Raw genomic sequence first — 21,688 nt, forward strand, 5'->3', positions numbered from 1 at the left:
AAACTTACCTTTTTTTCCTTTCTTTTCTTCTTCTTCTTTTCTTCTTCTTCTTCTTCTTCTTCCTCTTCTCGGGCAACTACGGCTGCGGCTGCGGCCTTGGCATTCTTCTTCTTCTTCTTCTTCTTCTTCTCTCTCTCTCTCTCTCTCTCTCTCTCTCTCTCTCTCTCTCTCTCTGTTCTTTCCCTTTCCCTTTTTTTCTTTCCGGTTTCCCTCTCTCCCTTTTTCTTTTCTCTTTTTTTTTTCGCAGGTGTCACGCTAAGACGAGCGCTTAGCTGCTGCTGTAGGTACGCGTCACGCTAAGACAAGCGCTGACACTCCTCGATCTCCGAGTTGTACGAACGGTTCAAAGGAGATCAAAGTTACGTGGGCTCCACAGTGATGTATTTATTATATCTACACTGTTCATCTATTTTAAAATATCATTTTAGAGCATAACCCAAAAAATGAACCGTATCCAAAGATCGTCTAGACCACACAAAAAATAGCAGCGGAGATGATAATTTTCACCGTTAAAAATTTCTTAGGGTCCACTGTGATGTTTATTTTTCATCTAACCTATTAATTGGGTCACATTGACGTGGATGAAGAGAAAACACACATGTCAACTTGATTTAAAACTTTTGTACCCCTCAATAAATTTTTAACGGTGGATGTTTAATTATTGTTGTTTCTTATGGTGCAGTCCACCTGAGCTTTGGATGTGCCTCATTTTTGGGCTCATGCGCTAAAATTATTTGGCAAAATGGATGGACGGTGTGGATATAACACATTCATCACGGGTGGGGCCCAAAAAACTTTGACACGTGTGCTACACTTCACAATTCGAGTCCCGCCTAATTCGGGCCCTTAAAAAATTGTACACTAGACATATATTAACTTAAAATTTACCAATTAAATTATGGACTGCAATTGCTAACTCACAATGTCAAAATCAAATTGTTTGAATAGTTTTAATTGTTAATTTGTGGACTTTTATTTTTTAAAATAAGGCCTTTTGATTTTTTTTCACGATTCACTATCCAATAAATGTCCACCAATTCATAAGTGGGATAATGGCAATAAATTGCATGAATTTGAGGCTAATTTGGGGCATAGATTGATCCTCCAAGTCAGCCCCAAATTGGCAACGCCATCTACCTAAATTTAATTTCATTTTTTTAAAGAACTATTGGGAGAAATGATATCAAATTGTTAAGTATATAAATTAAATATTTAGAAAATTCAATATATGAAGTTTGTAGTCAAATTCAGGTTACCTGGTTCAAAAATTAATCAGACAGTCCGATACAACTTCTCACCAAAGAGTGGACCGTTACACCACCATAAACATGTTCCAATTTATAAATGAATACATATTTGGAATACTTAGAATATTGCGGATTTAATCCATATTTTTTCATTTTTTTTGGCAAAAAAAATTTTTGCGCCATTACGGGCCGTTAAGGCCCCGTATCACCGTTACGCCCCCGTATCCGTATCGGTTTTGGAGGGCACCGTTACGCCAACCGATACCGATACGGGATACCTTGGCACCAAAGTGTTCCTTCTTAAGGGGCAAGTGGAAGTAGTGCCCCCAGAAAGTGACGGTGAGGAGAAAGAATATGAGCTAGCAGAAACCCCTAGTGATGAGGAAGAGGTAGCACAAGAGCCCGCGACCCTTGCAGTTGTGCGTTGCGCCTTTGCACAAGCAAAGAATACCAACGATTGGCGCCGCAACACAATCTCTGATACTTACACAAAATGTAGTGATAATAGCTGCAAGATGATCGTGGATAGCGATAGTTGTGCCAACATGGCATCAATTGGCACTGTGTCCCGTCTAGGCTTGAAGCTTGAAGCCCATCCCCAACCCTATAGAGTGTCTTGGGTTGATGAAACTTCAATTCCAATCTTGCACCATTGTCTTGTTCCTATTCAGTTTGGACCATATAAAGACACATTTTGGTGTGATGTTATTCTTATTCAGTTTGGGACATAAACCTAGGAAGTCTATTGATCTTGTCCTTATTTCCCTGTCACATAGGCCATCAGAGTCTGCAGAGTCCTTTGCACATCCCATTCATTCATTGCATCAAGAAATCAGGCAAAAGATCAATAGTAATAAACATTACAAAATTTCTACAGACCGACATAAACGATTCAAGGAATTCAATGTAGGGGACTCTGTGATGGTCTGCATCAGGCCAGAGCGATACCCTCACGGAGCCGTTCATAAATTACACGTGCGTAGCACTAAACCATTCAAAATTATCAAACGAAACGGTCTCAATGCGTATGTGGTAGATCTTCCACCTTCCATGGGAATTAGTTTTACATTCAATGTGGATGATCTAGTTACATTTCAGGGAACCTCTAATACATTGTCCAGTCTCTCACCTCACCATCATGATTCCCCAGACCCATTGATCCATGGCCTCTTCCCGACCCTTCTTCCCAGCCTCTACCTCTCATACCTTCCCTTCCCACACCCAGAGAATAGATAAAGGATATTTTGGACCATCAAATAGTATCAACGTCGGACGGCGGGTTTCAAAAGTACCTGGCTGAGTTAAGTCACGCCCAGGTTCAGATAATACGTGGCTCACTGAGGAGGAGTTTCACCAAGTTGATCCTAACATCTTGGAGTGGTTCAGGAGTTTTGTTTCACCAATGGCGAAATCTTCGCAGCCGGGGAGAATTGATGGGGACATCTCATACACTTGCACGCCCCCTACGCACGTACACAAGGAGGGGATCAATGACAACGTCAAGGGAGGGCCTCCTAGTTAGAGGACTGTGTTTTGGTTCCTCGAAGCGGACCCGATCATCATGTGGATCCCACCATTGGATCTCATGATCGTGGCCCACTACCCTAGATGATCTAAGGACTTTGAGTTTTGCTTATTATCGTTATTAGGAGCATCATGAATGATTTAGATTGTTTTGATTAGTTGTTATTTTTGTTACTTCATCTCTAAGTAATAGTGTGCATACATGACGCGGCTTTTGGGATATAGGGTTTTCTTATAAATAAGCAACCCTTTGTAGATTTTCTCATTGAAGATTATTAATAAAATTCTGCGTTTTCCTGCTTCTCTAATTCTCAATCCAATTGGGTACGAAACCCTCCCTTCTTCGAAGGGCTAACTACTGTAGTGCGAAGCCACACCTATCTCAAATCGCCCCCATCTCCTACCCTCTATATTCATCATCTCCCACAACCATCCCCTCTCCAAATTCACCCCTTTTTGCAGCCAATTCTTCCCCTACAGCAAATTTGCAAAATCAAGCCCTGCATGAGATCTAAAACTTCAGCGGAACACCGTGCACAAACAGGATATCCGATCAACGTGAAACTTAGCGTGAATGTGGACCTCCCCTGGCCGACCAGCCCCTAGCTGACCGATTTCATATCCGTGGGCCCCACACACGTGCGGGCAGGATCCCACACACGTATGTTTGGACCCTGTTGTTGTTCACACGTGTGGATCATTCCGAGTTTGTCTTTTTTCTCTATTTCACTCCTCTCTCGCCTTATTTCCATAACTCTAACCCTAGATAATCCTAAATCCCAAGTCCTATTCCATTTTTTTTGCAAACCCTAGGTTTTCCCGATTTGAAACACGTGAATCCCTTGGATTGGGAAGTAATCCTTTGCTTATGTGGATGAATCTATTCTCCTTTAAGTATTGTTTGGTCTATAATTTTAATTGATTCAACCCTAACATGTGTAGGCTTGGACCCTCGTAGATTCCCCTTGTTGAATGCTTGACTCTATGTGGGATGTGGAATTTTTGTGATTGTTCTAAAATTAATGTGATCTAAAGCCTGAAATCTTGCATATCATATTTAATTTTCATGTCCTGCATCACACCATCTCTTCTATGCAATCAAGGAGCTAAATATATACTTGATCTTAAATATCTGTTGTAGTTGAATGTCTTTTTCATTTCATGAGAGTTTTTTTAGGTCTTTCGTTTTTAAAGGAAATGCGGAACCACCATGTCCATAGAGAAAAGAGCCCTTCTTTTATGAATCATAGGGCATTATCAGGCTGAAGAAAAAGACCTTTTTGACCATCGACCTCAATGAAAAACCAAATTTCTGAATGGAATAAACAGGAGCTCAATTAGTTAACGGCAAAAACCTCAGTAATAATTGCAAAAGACCAAGGCTGATATAGAAGTTTTGCTCAACTATGACGGGAAAGAAGTGAAGCAAGTATATGCTGCAGCTGTCCCCATGTGATGGTGGAAAGCGAAGCAAACTCTTCAGGCGCTCCATAAACCATGAGGCCATGTTGAAGAAAGACGAGAAAGCAAATCAGGGCTATCCACTGTCAAAATGGGGCTGAATCCCCTTGTCTTTAAGATTCACAAGAAATGTTCTTTCAACACCATGCTAGAATAATGAAAAGCCAAATCAATTTTGTCCTGGTTTGTAAACAATCCATATAGAATACACATAATTCAACCATAGCACAGAAATAGTAAAACTTATAAGATTCATAAATTTCCTATTCCACAATCATGATCTTCATAACCCTTACCAGACTGCTCATCCTAAAGGCTGAGAAACTGATAAGATCTTGAAAATCCGAAATCAAGGTACGTCTCCTCGATGGCAGAAAGGCCCTTGCTAGAAAGGGTAACAAAGCTACCTAGCTACTGCGCTAGTGGTTTTTCAGCTGGACATGACAGTGGCACCCTTCAACCAATGTTGCTATGTCCAACACTGGAAGATTCCAGGATTCTTATAAAGGAACCACAAGATAACAATTGATTCAGTGAATTGTCTCTTTAAAAAGTAAAGCTTACTTAGAAAAGAGTCCTGATGCTGGTTGGCGGGAATATTTTTGACGTTTTTGTGCTGAAAATTGTTATAATTGCCTTTGTTGGAGAGATTCCACAAATGAACCCATGCATAGAGGAAGGGAAGAGATCTAATAGTTTCCTTTTGGGAGACATGTCCTGCTTGCAAATCCATTAGACATGAGGTAAAATCACAAATGAATTACCAAATGGTGGTTCCGCGTTTCCTATGCTCTTTTTTCAGTCCTTTTGGGAAGTCCTTCAGGGTGACATTATGGCCTTCATCCAGGAATTTCAAGACAGAAGCTGTCTATCCAAAGACATGGGAGCTACCTTCATCGCTCTGATCCCAAAGATCCCGGGTGATGTGGCTTTGAAGGGCTTCAGGCCGATCAGTTTAATAGGCGGTCCGTATAAGATCCTGGCGAAAATTCTCGCATCTTGTCTAAGAAGGGTGATGGGGCATATCATTTCAGAAAATCAAAGTGCATTCCTGCCAGGCAGACAAATTATTGATAGTGCTTTGATCGCGTCCAAGTGTCTTCATTCTATCAACAAAGCACAATCCAAGGGTATCCTTTGCAAGCTAGACATCGAGAAGGCATATGACCACGTCGATTGGGATTTCTTGCTCTATATGCTCCAGCGCATGGGCTTCGGAGAGAAATGGTGCGGGTGGATCAAAGCATGTGTGGGTTCCGCCTTTTCCTCGGTTCTTATCAACGTTTCCCCCAAAAGGTTTTTTTGCCAATTCGAGAGATCTTCGCCAGGGAAATCCCCTATCTCCTTTTCTTTTCTTGGTAGTGGGAGAAGCGTTGTCCAAGATGCTGCTGAAAGGAATTGAGGGTGATATCATCGGTGGTTGTCATATAAGTGGGATGGCACCAATATCCCACGTGCAATACGCGGACGATACTCTATTATTCTGTGAAGCTAACCGGGAGAAGGTCAGCAACCTTCAAACCATCATCCACTATTTTGAGGCGGTCTCAAGCCTCAGAATCAACCTGGCCAAGTCCACAATCTTTGGCGTTCATTTGAGTGAGGAGGAGCTTGAGGATTTTGCAGCCATCTTCAACTGTGCAACGGGTTCCCTTCCGACAACGTTTGTGGGTCTCCCCCTAGCCGTGGGTAAGCCCCCTAAATTCATGTGGGACAAAGTTATAGACAAATTTGAGAAGCACCTTGCTTCTTGGAAATGCAAGTACCTCTCCATAGGGGACCGTCTCACTTTGATCAAAGCAGTATTATCCAGCTTGCCTCTTTATCATATGTCATTATTTAAATGCCCGCAAAACATCATAGACAGGCTCGAAAGAATTAGACAGGACTTTTTGTGGTTTTGCAAGGGAGACAAGAAGAACTTCCATCTGGTGGATTGCAGCACTGTATGCTCTCATACTAGAGATGGAGGGGCAGGGGTCAGAAATTTGAAGTTAATGAACCGGGCTCTTTTAGGAAAATGGACATAGAGACTTGCAACAGAGCATGACTCCCTGTGGAACCAGCTGGTTAAATGCAAATACGGTAAGGCAGTTGGATGGTGGTGGACTAGAAAGTCCTCCTCCTATAGAGCCTCAGCGATCTGCAAGGGCATCCTTGATATGAAGCAAGAAGTGGTGAAAGGGATTCGGTTCTCGGTTGGCAACGGAGCAAAAATCTCATTTTGGCATCACGTTTGGATTGGCAGTATTCCCCTTAAAGATTCTTTCCCGTCCATCTTTGAGTTGGCTCCTGATCGGAACATATCGGCGGCAGACTCCATCGCCGTCTCCAGCTCCAATGCAGTGTGGAACATTCGTTGCTAAACCTTCACGACTGCGAGATAGAACAGCTAGCGAGCCTCCTCTCCCTTCTTGGTTACCCTGCTATAAATCAGCAGGCCCAGGACAATCCTCTCTGGTCTCTTGACAAGAAAGGTCTGTTCAGAGTAAAGTCTTTGTACAATCTTTTATACAAAAACTCAGTCACTCCATCAGGTCCAAGGCTAGATTATCCTTGGAAGATCAAAATCCCCCCCAAGTTTGTGGTTTTTTGCTGGCTGGTTAGCGTCAGAAAGATGTTGACAGTTGACAATCTGAGGAAAAGAGGTATGTGCATTCCCAACATATGTCTATGCTGTATGGAAGATGCAGAATCTGTCAATCACCTTTTCATTCATTGCCCGCTGACCCAACAGATTTGGCCTATTGTTCTATCCTGGTTTAAATCTACATGGGTCCATCCTTTCTCTTTGGATGCTCTGCTCTATGCTTGGCAAGGAATAGATTTTGGCAAACAAGTTAACGTCATTTGGAGAATGGTCCTAGTTGTCGTATGGTGGACGATTTGGGAAGAAAGGTATGGGAGGTGCTTCAAAGGGGAATCTCATGAGGTGGGGTACCTGATCAAGAGGACCTACTTTCTTGTAGTCGAATGGGCCATCATAGTTTTGCCTAGAAGCTTTTGTAATACTATGTTCTTCTGGGGTATTTAGGTGGCCTGTTCGCTTGCTCAGCAGGCTGCACCCCTTTTTTTGTATTCCCTTCGTTTTTATATAATGAATTGTCATCTTTCAAAAAAAAAATTTAAAAATAATAAGGTTTTTTTTACCAATCATCATCATCATCGCAGCCTTAACCCAACTAATTGGTATTGGCTACATGAATCTTGTTCCACCATTCCACTCTATCAAGGACAAATAAGGTCATTTTTATCAATAATTACCGAATAACATCAGCAAGATCCCATGGACCATTGAAACTAAAAGGGAAGTTTTATAGGATGGCTATGCCTATAAGACCATCCATGCGTTATGAGGTAGAATGTTGGGCTGTTGAGGAACAATCAAGTTCATAAGATGAGTGTAGCTGAAATGAGTAAGTTGAGGTGGATGAGTGGTGTTAACGGATGTGGAGATGTGGGCCATAACACTGTACGACCCACCTAGGCATTATTTTTTCTTCTTGTTACTAGTTGTTTACTTTGCTCTGGGATGTATAGGATATTTTTATTTTTGTTATTAAGAGTATTTTTGTCATATTGGCTTTTTATTCATTATTATTAACACAAATGGAAGAGGGTGGGCGTCCAACCCTAACATTTCCTCTAGTCTCCCAACTTTCTTTTTTCCCACTTTTCTTCTCTTCTCGTCTTCTCTTTATTCTATAATTCTACATGGTATCGGAGCATCCTTATTTCTTCTCTAATCCATCCTTCTCCCTTTCATCCTATAATTATTTTTCCTTCTTTTATTCTTTGTCTCTCTCATCCCTCTTGTGCTGAGAATCTTTTAAGAAACTCAGGGTTCCTCTTCTTTTTGTTGTGTTGAGCCTTTATGATGGATTGTGCATGAGAAGGAGATGAAGTATTCGTGATCATCACCTCTTGTGTGTGGGACGTGTGAACATATGGGCCGATTCCCTTCATTGTAGGCAGTGTTCATGATCATTGACCATCGTGATTGGTTGGAACGTGCAGACGTGTGGGTAACTATTCTCTTCAAATATGGTGTGCATACCATGTAAAGCGTATAATTTAGGTATTTGTTGGTCACAAAAGGTTGGCTCGTGTTTATATAAGCTTGCAGTATATATTCTAGTCCATTGTCCTAGATGTAATATATAAAAAAAAGTGATTCGGTAACTAGATTCATAAATCCATCTGATTTTTTAAGGGTCCGAATAACCTCTATTAAATTAAATTAAATGAACTATCTTCAGTGGTCCAAATTCATCCAAATGTTTTTAACAGCTAAGGGCGAATTAAAATACTTCAACGAAAAGCTTGATGAGAGTGTCAATACGTATGATCAATGGATCCATGAGAATGCTCAGATTATGACATGGTTGTGGAATAGTATGGAACCTTTAATTATTGCAAATGTAATCTTTTTTAATATTTTAATGTAAAAGACGTGTGAGATGCATTACGAGAGAGGTATTTATTCGACAAATATATCTCTCAAATGTATCCATTATTTAAGGAAATAATTGAGCTTCAATAAGGAGATAAATCATTGGGAGAATATTATTCAAAACTTAAAGAAATGTAGGAGTTGAATACATATCAACCCCTTACTATTGATTTGAAAAGGCAACATCAGCAACGAGAGGAGTATCATGTGGCCAAGGAATATATGTCCTAATCTTTTAGTCTGCATTTTTCTAAAATGGGAATATTGCATCAAACATCATGTGCCCATACCCCATAATAAAATGGTGTTGTAGAATAGAAAAATCATCACCTACTTGAGGTGACTTGCGCTTTATTAATTCAAATTAATGATGACTCGTGCTTTATTAATTCAAATTAATGTTCCCTGAGTTTTATGCGTGATGCAGTACTCATGGTGTGTTTTCTTATAAATCGAATGCCCCTGGTTGTTTAAATTGGTAAATCCTCTCATGAAGTTTTACTCCCCAGATACTTTGTTATTTCCTTTACCTCCCAAAGTTTTTTATATACATGCTTTGTTCATCAATTGCCATTGGACCATGACAAACTAGATCTTAAAGCCATGAAATGTATTTTTCTTGTGTACCCCCGAACACAAAGGTTATCGTTGTTATAGTCATTCTCTTCAAAGACCGTGTGCAGATGTTATAATTTTTTTTAGTCCACTCCATTCTTATTAAAAGACAATAAATATCTTGATATGGAAAATGTGCTAGTACCTGTTGCGATTGAAAAAGACATAATCCAATCTCTTCCCTCTGTTGACTCCTCTATTCCCACCATGCATTAACTAAAAATCCACTCAAGGTGAAAATGGATAGTACGGCCAACCATGATGTGCCATCTCCCATATCCTCTTCCGAGCCTAGTGATCCGATGAGTTCTCTAGATAGGTTTGATATTCCTATTGCCTTGGGAAAAGGTAAGCATGCATGTACAAATATGTGTCCTTTCAATGCTTATTTCCCAATTTTCGCAGATTTTCTCTATCCTCATCTTCTCATTCTATTCTTAAGTCTAATAGGAAGTATTGTTACATAAGAGGTGCAAGCAGGAAATGGAAGAGGAAATTGTTACTGTTTATCAGAACAATAGTTGGGAATTCACTAAGTTACCTATTGATAAACATGCTATTAGTTACAGGTGGGTGTACACCATTAAGTTTCACTCTGATGGTACGGTTGAACATTTAGAGGCTCCCTTCGTGGCGAAGGGATATGCTCAAACCCTTGGCGTTGATTATACTAAAACCTTCTCTCTTGTTGCCAAGTTGAACTTTATTCGTGTTATCCTTGTCATGGTCATTAATCATGGATGCCCCCTCTTTTAACTGGACGTAAAATAAAAATAAAAAAGCCTTTCTTCATAGTGATCTTATAGAGAAGGTTTATATGAAGTCACCACCTCGATTTGTTACTCGAGGGAGTTAGACGGTGTGTAAATTGAACAAGGTGATTTGTGGGCTGAAGCAGTCAACACATGCATGGTTTGGCAAATTCAGTAACGTTGTGTTGAATTATGACTTTGTTCGAAGTCATGTTGATCATTACGTCTTTGTACAAAAAAGCACCTCAGGTCTTATTGTATTAGTGGTGTATATTGATGGAATTGTTATTACAGGAAGTGACAATAAAGGGATTAAGGAGCTTAAGAAGTACATTTAAAGGCATGTTCTAAAGAAAGATCTTAGTCATCTTCGATACTTTCTCAGCATAGAAGTTGTGGGATCCGAGGAATGAATTAATTTGTCTCAACGGAAATATGTTTTGGATCTGCTCACGAAGATCGGTCCTCTTAGTATTAAGCCAGTTGATACACCAATGGATCTGAAGCACAAAATGGTTGATGATCAAGGAGATATATTTGGAAACCCAGGGAGGCTCATCTATTTAGCCATCACTTGGCCAAACATATACTGTGAGCATGGTGAGCCAATTTATATCTCCAAAGGTACCTCACATGGATGCAATTGTTCAAATTCTGCAGTATCTTAAAGGAGCGCCAAGATGGGGAATTCTATATAGACGAAACAACCATCTTCAGATCATAGAGTACTCTGATGCAAACTAGACAGGTTCTTTAACAGATAGGCGGTCTCTACTGGGTATTGTACATTTGTGAGAGAAAATCTAGTCACTTGGAAGGGAAAGAAGAAAGGTGTTGTGGCCCAATCAAGCATAGAAGCGGAATATAGAGCAATGGCTCATACTACCTGTGAGTTAGAGTGAACCGAGAAACTATTGCAGGAAATGGGGTTTGCAGTGAATCTACCTATGCAATTGCTTTGTGATAAGCAGCCAGCATCCCGTATTACAAATAATTCGGTCTATCATAAGAGAACTACACATATTGAAGTCAACTAACACTACATATGTGAAAAGGTCTCCAATGGAGAATTCTCTATGTCATATGTCTAGTCTAAGGATTAACTTGTTGATTTTTTTTTTTGTGGAAATACATGTAATTGTGTTTTTTTTGTGCATTTTGTACTCCCATGGAGCATTGTATGTTTCTCTCAAGTTAATATGTGTGTGTTATCGTGTGCTTGCTTAAAGACTAACATGCAAACACAACAAGTTGCCTTAGCCTCTGATGGGGACATCACGCGCACACGCGCACTTACGCCGCCCCCCCTACGCACGTACGTACGTAGATGGAGGACCCCACCATCGATCTGCCTCGATGACGACGTCCAGGAAGGGCCTCCTAGCTAGAAGTCAAGTTTTGGTTCAGAAAAGTGGCCCGATAGTCAAGAAAAGCCCACCATGGGATCTCATGATCGTGGCCCACTCGTCAGATTGGTTTTATATTTTAGGTTTTGCTTATTGTTATTATTTAGAACATCGTGAACGCTTTAGATTTCCTCGTTTGGTTTTTATTTTAGTTTACTTCATCGCCAAGTAATAGGTGTCGCACATGGTGCGAGTTTTTGGGTATAGGGTTTTCCCTATAAATAGGCACCCTTTGTAGTTCTTTTCAATTGATTGAAGTTAATAAAAAATTCCTGCTTTATTTTTCTGCTCTCTTCGTGAGTTGTGGAAGAATTCAAAAGTGGGTGCGAAGCCCTCCCTTTTCGAAGGGCTAACTACCGTGGTGCGAAGCCACATCGATCCCAATTCACCCCCATCTTCCATCATCTTTTTTTTCCATCTTCCCCACCATCCGTACTTTGAATTTGTCCTTTTGTTGCATCAGATTTCTTCATTGTTTCCAGATTTCGGCCCGCAGGCGAGCTGAAACTTCGGCGGAGCACCACGCACAAACCGTACATCGGATCGAGCTGAAATTTGGAGGTTTTGGAGTCCATCCCTGGCTGACCAGGGCCAAGGTGGCCTTTTTCTGAATAGTGGGCCCCACACACGTGCGGCTGGGATCACACGCACGTCCGTTTGGGCCATTGTTGTTGTCCACACGCGGGATCATCTTTTGGCTCAGGTTTTTATCCTCTTTATCCTCTCATAGTCATTTTTTCATGAATCCTAACCCTATATTACATGATCCCTAATTGATTTGCCCCTTTTTATCACCTTAGGGTTCCTTGAATTGAAATTAGGGAATCCCTTGGATTAGGGACTGATTTTTATGCATGAGTAGTTGATTTTATTTCCCTTTGACATTGTTTGGTTTATAATTTTATTGGTCCAGTCCTAGCCTGTGTCGGCTTGGACCCGCATAGATTCCCCTTTAATTGAATGTTTGGATTTTCATGTGGGATGTGGAATTTGTGTGATTGTTTCTGAATTGGTGTGATCTAAGCCTGCAATCTTGCATATCATATTTAATTTTCCATGTCCTGCATCAGCCTCTCTCTCTCTCTCTCTCTCTCTCTCTCTCTCTCTCTCTCTACTCCTTTCCTATTTCCTCCATTGATTGCTCCTCAAATCCACTTCTTTTGTGTTCACCAAGGTCCTTAGTCATGGTCAATCTACACACATATACTCAAAGCTTGGCATTGACAACTTCTATGCTCCAGCTTGAGGGAGAGTGCTAACAGATGTGGAAATGTGGGCCATACCACTCTACGACCCACCTAGACTTTGTTTTTAATTATTTCTTCTTTTTGTTAGTTTTTTTCTTTTTGCTATTATATGTGTAAGATATTTTTTCTTCTTTTGTTACTAAGGGTATTTTTGCCATATTCACTTTTTACTATTAATATAAAGGGGAGAGGGCGGGTGTCCAACCCTAACTCACCTCTCCTCTCTTCGCCCAACTTTCTTCTCTCTTTTCTTCTCTTTTTCTCTCTTTAATCTATAATTCTACGAGTGGCAAGACAAGGAAGGATAGAATTAGAAATGAACGCATTCAAGGGAATTAGTAGCACTGATAAGTAAAATCATGAGAGAAAATAGACTTAGATGATTTGGTCATGTACAACGAAGACCAAAAACTACATCGGTTACGAGTGAGTTGGTACAAGTTGAAGGCTCCAAAAGAGCAAGGGGAAGGCCCAAAAGGACATGGGTGGAGGTCGTATATAAAGACTTGATAACCTATGGTCTAACTGAAGTTATGGCCCTTAATAGAGTGGAATGGCGTAGAAATGATTCATATAGCCAACCTGAATTAGTTGGGATAAGGGTATGATGATGATGATCTTGAATTCAAGTTTTGAGTGGAATAGTGGAACAAGATTCATATAGCTGACCCCAATTAATTGGGATAAGGTTTAGATGATGAAAACAATGATGATCAGCAACATAAATTATAAGGTAAGAACAAAATTTAAAATTGACGTTTGGTCTACTATAAAAGCAAGAAAACCTATTAATGGAAGGCACCCGCATTTTAAAAATAAAAAATATAAAAAATCTATATTGACAACCAAATTAAACAAATTATACATCAACATGAAAACGTAACACGACGGAATGTTGTGATGAGTAAACATTTTACTTACACGATAATAGAAGTAATCATACAAACGGAGAATATGGTACTTGTCAGCAGGATCATTCCTGTTAATAAACTTGAGAAGCTTTATCTCATCAAGGCTCTGATCAAAGAAGTCTTTGTTGTTCTTTATAATCTTCACACAGACATCCATGCCTGTGTGCAAGTCATGCGCTTGAATAGCTTTGCTGAATGCAGCTGATCCTAGAAATTCCGTAACGTGATAACGACCAGCAATCACTGAATTCAGAACAACATGGAAGTTTTTATCCTCCTCAAAGCCAGTTCTGAGAAACAGACAACAAAAAATAAGTTTTTAAAAAAACTGATAGAAAAAGTAACAGAAATGTAGAGAGAGAAAATTCCCCTCCCCCAACAAGAACTGCATGAGCAGCAACAAGCAAAGAATGGGGAAATTTGCAAATGAGAGTCACACAAAGAGGATTGAGAATCCTCTTCAATGTATATGGAATGCAACATCCAGACAATCCACTTATCGGGTGAGCCATGAACATCCCCTTAACCAAAATCAGAACGGTCCACTCATCGGGTGAGCCACACAGGCATGTTGAATGTCGACACATGCGTGTTGAATTTCAACAGTGGTCAATTTATTTAGATGTCCATCTCATCATACCTATGGGACCCACCCGAGCATATGTGTGCAACATCCAGGCCATTCATCAGGAGGGCTCCTCCACGAACATGTCCTGACCAAAACCAGGCACGTCCACTCATCAGGTAAACCACACTTTCATGTTGAATGAGGAATATCAGTCATTTTATTTTACATGTTCATTTTTTATTGTACACATGTGACCCACCTGATGATAAGAAGACTGGCCTATTTTTTAGTGAAGGGGCAAACAGTACAGCCCACTAGATGTGCAGCTATGCATTCCATGCTCACATATTCCCCAAAGAGGATTCTAAATCATTTCCAGGTCAGTCCCATAAGAAGAGCTCAGGTACTGATATTAGCAGAACAAACCCCAGAGATGAACATAACCAGGTACCAAGGTATACAAATTTTTATTTTAGTATGCTTAAGGTTCAAAGAAATCAGAACAGAACAAACATACTTGTTTTTCCTATGCACAATCTTGAGGTTAAAGGTTTCAAATTCTTCCTCCTGAGCCTTTATCTGTCTTACTTGCTCTTGTACAGCTGCTGCTTCTTCATCTTCTAGCATTGTTCCTGGATCTCCTTCTATTACATCACCTGCTTTGTCATCTTGATCTTTCTTGACAAACTCTCTTTCAGGATAACCATCATTTGAGAGTGTCGATGCAGTTGAATTTGTTGCTGGGTCAGCAATATTTTCATCCCTAGAGCTCTTCCCAGGTGAAGAATCACTATTTTTTCGCTTCCATGTGGCAAGCATATCGTCAGTCCCCATCAAACCATTGCCATGTTTATCTGCTTCATCACCGGTCACCAACTTGCCCTTGCTTGACCATAAAGTTCTGCCAGGGTCCTCCTGCACCACATCCACAGCTCTCAAAGGGGGTGGGAATGAAAATCCACTCTCAGTAAAACTCACTCCCAGAGAACCCTTTTCAGCTCCTACAATATACTTATTTGTATCTGGTTTGGTTTTATTTGATCTATCCCTGGCTGGTTGCTCAAGATAACCCTTGTCTGTGTAATGCTGAGAATGCCTGGACCCACCAATACTAGCATCGCGATCACGGAAGTATTCCAAGTCCCCTTCACTACTCCCCCCAACCAAACTTTCTCGTATTTCACTGCCGAAGTCAGCAGCGTCACTGTTGATTCCTACACCGATAGATCTGACTGAACCATGTTGATCATCTTCCATGCATAAATCATCTGGCTGTGGCCGTCCACACTCGTTGAGAACTCTCCCATTGCCTCCAAACATGGTAAGTTCATTTGACTGAGTAACAAAACCCTGCCAAACAGGTTCTGCACGCATCAAATTTAGCTCCTCTTCATCCATCAATTGTCCATCATATTGAGCTATTAAATCATTTTCATCTCTTCTTCCATACATTGAAGCCATTGAAAGCCCTACAGGATCATCAGATGCAGAAACTTGCTGGATATTTTTTGTCTGAAAATACCGTTCGCCAGAGAAAAAAGAGTCCTCTTCAGCAAAAGATTGGTCATCATCCCCATCTTTTGTTGGTCCTCTTTCCTGCTGTTCCAGAACACTTCCATGCCCTGTTCCCTTCTCATTGTCACTTGGGTAGTCAATCTCATGAGCCAGAAACCAGGCCTCATCTTCAATAGGCTGTCTCATGTATCCAACATCATCGTCATCATCATATTCATCAGAATCCCAATATTCATTTGGATAGTCAATAGATTCGCTCACGCCGTCACCAACAGTTGCAAAACCAGAAACTAAATCAGATGTATCCTCAGCGATTCCCTGACTTACGGATAGCCAGCTACTTCCAACAGTCCTCTTTCCACCTGTTGCGAACATTTACAGGGTTGGAATGCAATAAAGAATGCAGTCTACTCACATACAAATCAGAAAGTGGTGATCAGGAGGAGAATTCTCAAACCAAAGATTAAGATATAACACTTGAATTGAAGGGTGTAAATGGACTTTGGATACTATTCTTCTTATCTGAGTAAAAGGTTACCCAAATTTTGTTATGATGCCAATGAGTTTGCAAATCATAGACAATTCAGATACAGTACCCTTCATCAATTAAAAAAGAAAACAACAGATACGTTAATGATGTAGAACTATGAATCGATGACTAATATTGAGATTTTGATAAATGGATTGTGAAAACCATGCACACATCACTGCTGCAGCTGTAAAATCAGGCACAGCATTACACAAAAAGCATTGTTTTGAGGCTTAGAAAGAGATGCACACCCAGTTGTGACAGACGTGCACAATGGCAAATACCAGGGATGATAAAAAAATAAAAAGTGCAAATTAATTATAGAGAAGCCTAACCTGATACAGTATATCAATCTCATATTCTGGTGCACTGCAATTAGTAACATGCAGTCCATGATCCATGAAGTCCGTTGGATGGATCCCACCATGGAATGGTATGGGAGGAAAACCTCACTGATTGGGCACCAGCAAATGGATGGTAGGAATGCATATTGGCAACGCTCAAGATTGGATGCATAAAGGTCCACCAACTGGATGATGATAGGATCATCTAATCCATGTGATTTAAGAAAAGTGCACAAGACCCACTCAAATAGTCTAGATCACGGATAGTGGCCACCAATTCGGGGGACCACCTAAATGCCCCCAAATCAACCCCAAATTCATGCAACATATAGCACTCATCCCATTAATACATATTCCTAAGCATTTGATATTATTTTCTCCTTTTTAAAAAAAAAAAAAAGAATTAAATTTAAAAAGAATACATGCAATCCATGGCACTCATTTCACTAATACAACGGGCTCCAAATTATGCTTATTTCACCATTCAACTATCAGATTGGTGGGCATTTATTCAACAGTGAAAATTTTAAAAATCCCATGGTCATATTTCAATAAACAAGTGTCCTCAAATCAATAGTTATATTTTGGAATTATGAATCAGCAATAGTAAGCCCCACATTTTACTGGGTTTAGTTTGATTTAATACATGTCACATGTCCAAATTTTTTAACTGTGCGTGTATCAACTGCACCACCAGAGCATTTTATAAGTTAAAAAGAGAAGTTCTCAAGTCAAATTGGTTTGGACCACAAGCTACAGTCCACCCAACAAATAACTTCCAACTGATTAGAGCATGTGAAATCCAACCTTTCAAATAGATTGGCCTTAAAATGAGGGCCACCTGGTGAAAAAAAATTCAATATCTACTGAAAGTGGGCCATACCACAGATAAAAATTTCTAGCCATCGATAAATAGCAAAAAAATATGTGTGGTCCACTTAACAAGTGGATATGCCTGAATATTGCAAAAGGCAATCCTCGTGATGAGGCAAACCTACTGGATGGAGTGGATTTCTCACACACACAAAAGGTTAGAAGTTATCTGCTGTTAGGCTGGTGTTTTAAATAGAGGTAGTATGTTGCGTAGCATTCAGCCCTATGTAGCGTGTGGCGTAAGTAGCATAGCGTGTAGTGTAAGCTACATGATACTTTTATTTTTTAATTTAAAAATGGAAATATAAAAAATCCTAAAAGATTATTCATTTTTTCAAGTATAAGCACGATCAAACAAGTTATTAATCATCATTTATCAAAAGTCCAATTCACATACATAAGCCAAATCAAATTATTATCATATCGACAACTTTTTAAGCAAACTATAATTAATAATGTCTAATTGAAACTACAAGTTACAAGTACAAAAAGAAATTGAAATCCCACAGGTTGAGTGTATTAAGTACAAAATAAAAAATACAATTACCTTTCAAAAAAATACAAAACATGGATAAAAAGCAGCCACGTACAGTTAAAAGAAAAGGAGAGGAAGAGAGAGAGAGAGACATGCACTTACAGCCAAGAGAAGAAGAGAGAGAGAGGGAGAGAGAGAGAGAGAGAGAGAGAGAGAGAGTGTGAGAGAGAGAAAGAGAGAGAGAGAGGAGAAGAGATGAGATGTAAAGAAGTGGTAAATGGCACCATTATGACCATTACGGGTCCGTAACAGACCGTTCTGGTGCATTTTTTCAGGGCTCACCGATTTGACCCTATATCACGTAACGGGGTTGGCCAATACCATCATGTAACGGTTCATACAACTATTACATAACCTCTTTGGCACACCTTACTCCTTGTTAATCAATTTTAATCATTGATTAGGTTGCAAGACTCTCGAACCGAGAGAGAAAATTCTAAGAAGAAAAAGGAAAGAAGAGAAGAGAAAGGGAGATCAAGAAGGGAGGATGCAGAGAAAACCTTATGATCTTTTTAATTATGATACCATGTCACAGAGAGAGAGAGAGAGAGAGAGAGAGAGAGAGAGAGCGCCTTGAGAGAGGAAAAACTCTAACTAGGGTTGGACATCCAGTCCCCTTCTTATTTATATTACATGATGTCCCAAATTACATAAAATACCCTTGGAAAAAAAGAGTAAAAAGAGAAGGAAGAAAAATAATAAGAGAAATAACAGGAGAACAAGAAACGGCCCATGGTCCAGAGAGAGAAGGCCAGCAGTCTAGACTCTAGAGAGAGGGCCCACAGTCCAAAAATATCTACACTTTCTATGCAATCTTTCGCAATCTTTCAAAATATTTCATATTGAAGGAATAGCTCCAAAGATAAGTACATTGACTGAGATTAAGAAGATCCCCACCACCCAATGAACATCTTGCCTAGTTAGCAGTCAAGGATAGGTTTTCTCACGTATGCTTTTCATAGGACCTATGAGTGGATGACATTTAAGGGTTTGCTAGCCACGATGCACAATCTCCACACACCGCATGCCTGCCAACCTGGAAAGTGAGTGGGACTATCTGATTGTTGCAAAAGGCAGACCATTCAAGAAAAGAAGCCTATCTGCTCAATCAGGCAGGTCATAAGTACAAGTTGAATACGGACTGTTGGAAAGTTCCTTTAAACCATCCATTCTTTCCATAAAGGGGTGGCGAACCTGATGAGTGGACAAACCTGATCTTTTGTATGGTCATATTCATGGTGGTGACAACCTAGTACATTACTTGAACAACTCCTAAATTTGCCAGGTTGACATGTGCTATGTAATGGTGCATGTGGGACTAGCAAACCTAAATACCTGAATTCTCAAAAAATAAAAAATAAGAAAGCACGCCTCTATAGCATATTCGTTCTTGGCATGCTTCATCCATCAGTAAATATCATTGAATGATAGAGACTATATAAGCTTAGAACAAGGACTGTGAATGGACTCTAAAATATATTTGCCCAAAGTGTGATGGGAAGCAGGAGAGTGGAAGTGTCCATTTCAAAAGGTAAGCAACTAAACAACCAAGAAGCAGGAGAGGAAGCAGAGATGAGTAGAATATTTATGCAGTTAAGTTCCAACTAGTCCATTAAGGAAATATCCAAAGCTACATAAAGTACAGCATATTAAATTCACCATTTTTTACTGATCAAACTCAAAAAAATATTAACTAGATCGAAAATCATAAGCTCAAAACATTATTATCTCGAACAAACCTGAAGAGTTGATTTCTTGCCCGAATGGAACATCGATAAATGATCCCACCAAAAAGTCATTGTCAGTACTCGACATCTTTGCTCCGGGCCCACGATAATTGTCCTTCTCCTCCCAATGCATATTCATTGTTTTGTCCTCCGACTTGAGCTTAACAGGCGGCAACCGTGGCAGCTCTTCCTTGTGGTTCTCTGCCACAGGCGGCAAATCCAAGCTCCCAATATCCATCCGTTCAGATTTCTGCCTCCCTTCTTTTCTACTATCGCTGGAACTGAAAATGCTATCATAACAGGATGACGCATCCGCCATCGGGAATGGCAAAACAGTCTTTACAGAGCACTCCTTCCATATGTCCAAAGAAGAATGCACGGGTCCCTCACCCATTGACCACAAATTATCCAATATATGCTCTTTAGAGTAACTGTCCCCTGTCCTATTACTCTCATGCTTCATTTCGCTGCTTGTTTTACTTGTGCTTCCGACCCATGACATTCTTTGCTCCCCCGACCCGGTCCCATAGCTCTGTCCAAAATCAACCGTTCCAACTGAACTCCTTGGGTTGGGAACTGGGACAGAACGAGATTTTGATTGCCCAGACAATTGAAGCTCCGAAAAATTGCTAGTGACCACACAGCCATCTTTCAGAAAAGGGCCCATGTTGCCATTTTCAGGATTCGAATTCCACAAGTACAGATCATCCAAACCATTCTTTTCACTTGACCCAGAGAATTCACCAGCCTTGTTTCTTTCCCCAACAGACGCGGATTTAAATTTCATGTTAGCCCCATTTCCAACTGTCCTGCAATCAACCTCCTTGACTATAAGTTCTTTCGAAACTTCGCCACTTTGAGAGTGTCCAATGCCGCCTTTTACCGCTGTTTTCTCATCATTTCCTTCTTCTGCCATCCGATCACTGCCAGCGTCTTTTCCCTCCGAAAGAAGGTTCGGAACCGATCCATTCAAATCCAATCGGCCACTGAGCTCACGGCGGAGAGCTGCCTCAGCCCGCGTGAAGCGATTCTGTTTCAGGAACTCCAAAATGACATCGACCGATTCCGCCATGACGCCCAACAATCGACGCTAAAATGAGCCGGGGGCTAGAAAATCAAGCTTTCGAAGCCTGAAAAATAACCCCCCAAAAAATTGTGGGAGAAAAAGAGGAAATAGAAAGAAATTCCAGAAATCCGAAACGAATGTGGGACGACAAAGCCGACGAATCTGAGTTGTTGATGCTGAGATCCAGCGGGTTGAAGAACAACCCTAGAATTTCTGTAAACAGAACCCTAGTTCTGGAGAAAAAACCCCAAACCAAAGAAGGCGAAGAAAAGAAAGAAAAAGGAAGAAATGGGCATGGATGGGAAGGAGGAGAGAGGGGCAGAAGACTTACAGAATGAATGGACGGTTGAGATCGAATTTGAGCAGAGGAAGAGGTGATGCTGATGGTGCGTTTCTGAGAAGAGATGATTGGACGATGCTGATGACGATGGGGTCTGTCGCTGGGCCTTGGATTGCATCGCCATCAGCAGCAGCAGAGGAGGTAACAAACAACACCCAACTGTACAGAAAGTATTTTATCTGGAAGTTGTTTGATACTCTGGTAGACTATGCCACCTGATACGCAGGCACTTGGAAATTGTACACGTGGCATGTAGTAACCCAAAACTAAACTGACTGAATTGTTAAAACCATTGTGGAAAAGTACAATCCTAAATTGACATTATGTGGATGATCCCGACCTCAAATTCACATACACTTGTCTGTTAAATCGTGACCGTCCAAGAGAGTGGAGACAGGATCAAATAAGCATATTCTTCTAAACTGGGACCCATTATTTGGATACTTTACTTGTAATTTTTATGTTCCCGAGCATCATCCATAACGCTCTGCCGGAGCATCAAAGTCTTTCTCTTTGATTTGAAGTTTGATATCAAGGTTCTCCCCCCTAGCGGTTCGCTCCCTCTGCTCACGCCT

At 40.5% G+C, this 21,688-nt stretch overlaps 1 protein-coding gene across 4 annotated transcripts in view; it reads right to left on the reverse strand.

Moving 5' to 3' along the window:
* Positions 1-21,266, reverse strand: part of LOC131227213 (uncharacterized) — a 46,992-nt gene extending 25,726 nt beyond the window's left edge. The window contains exons 1-4 of one of the 4 annotated variants that reach the window (XM_058222961.1): positions 21,105-21,263; positions 19,720-20,837; positions 14,702-16,061; positions 13,627-13,906 (exon numbers count right to left, since the gene is read on the reverse strand). In XM_058222961.1, coding sequence (XP_058078944.1) covers positions 13,627-13,906; positions 14,702-16,061; positions 19,720-20,779 — 2,700 coding nt within the window. In that variant the 5' untranslated portion in view covers positions 20,780-20,837; positions 21,105-21,263. Of the gene's footprint in view, positions 1-3,560; positions 4,381-13,626; positions 13,907-14,701; positions 16,062-19,719 lie in introns of those variants that run through there. The other 3 variants (XM_058222963.1, XM_058222962.1, XM_058222960.1) reach the window with 3 other exon arrangements.
* Positions 21,267-21,688: the final 422 nt, after the last annotated feature.

This window comes from Magnolia sinica, chromosome 15, assembly GCF_029962835.1.
Source record: "Magnolia sinica isolate HGM2019 chromosome 15, MsV1, whole genome shotgun sequence".
In the NCBI taxonomy this organism is placed as follows: domain Eukaryota; kingdom Viridiplantae; phylum Streptophyta; class Magnoliopsida; order Magnoliales; family Magnoliaceae; genus Magnolia; species Magnolia sinica.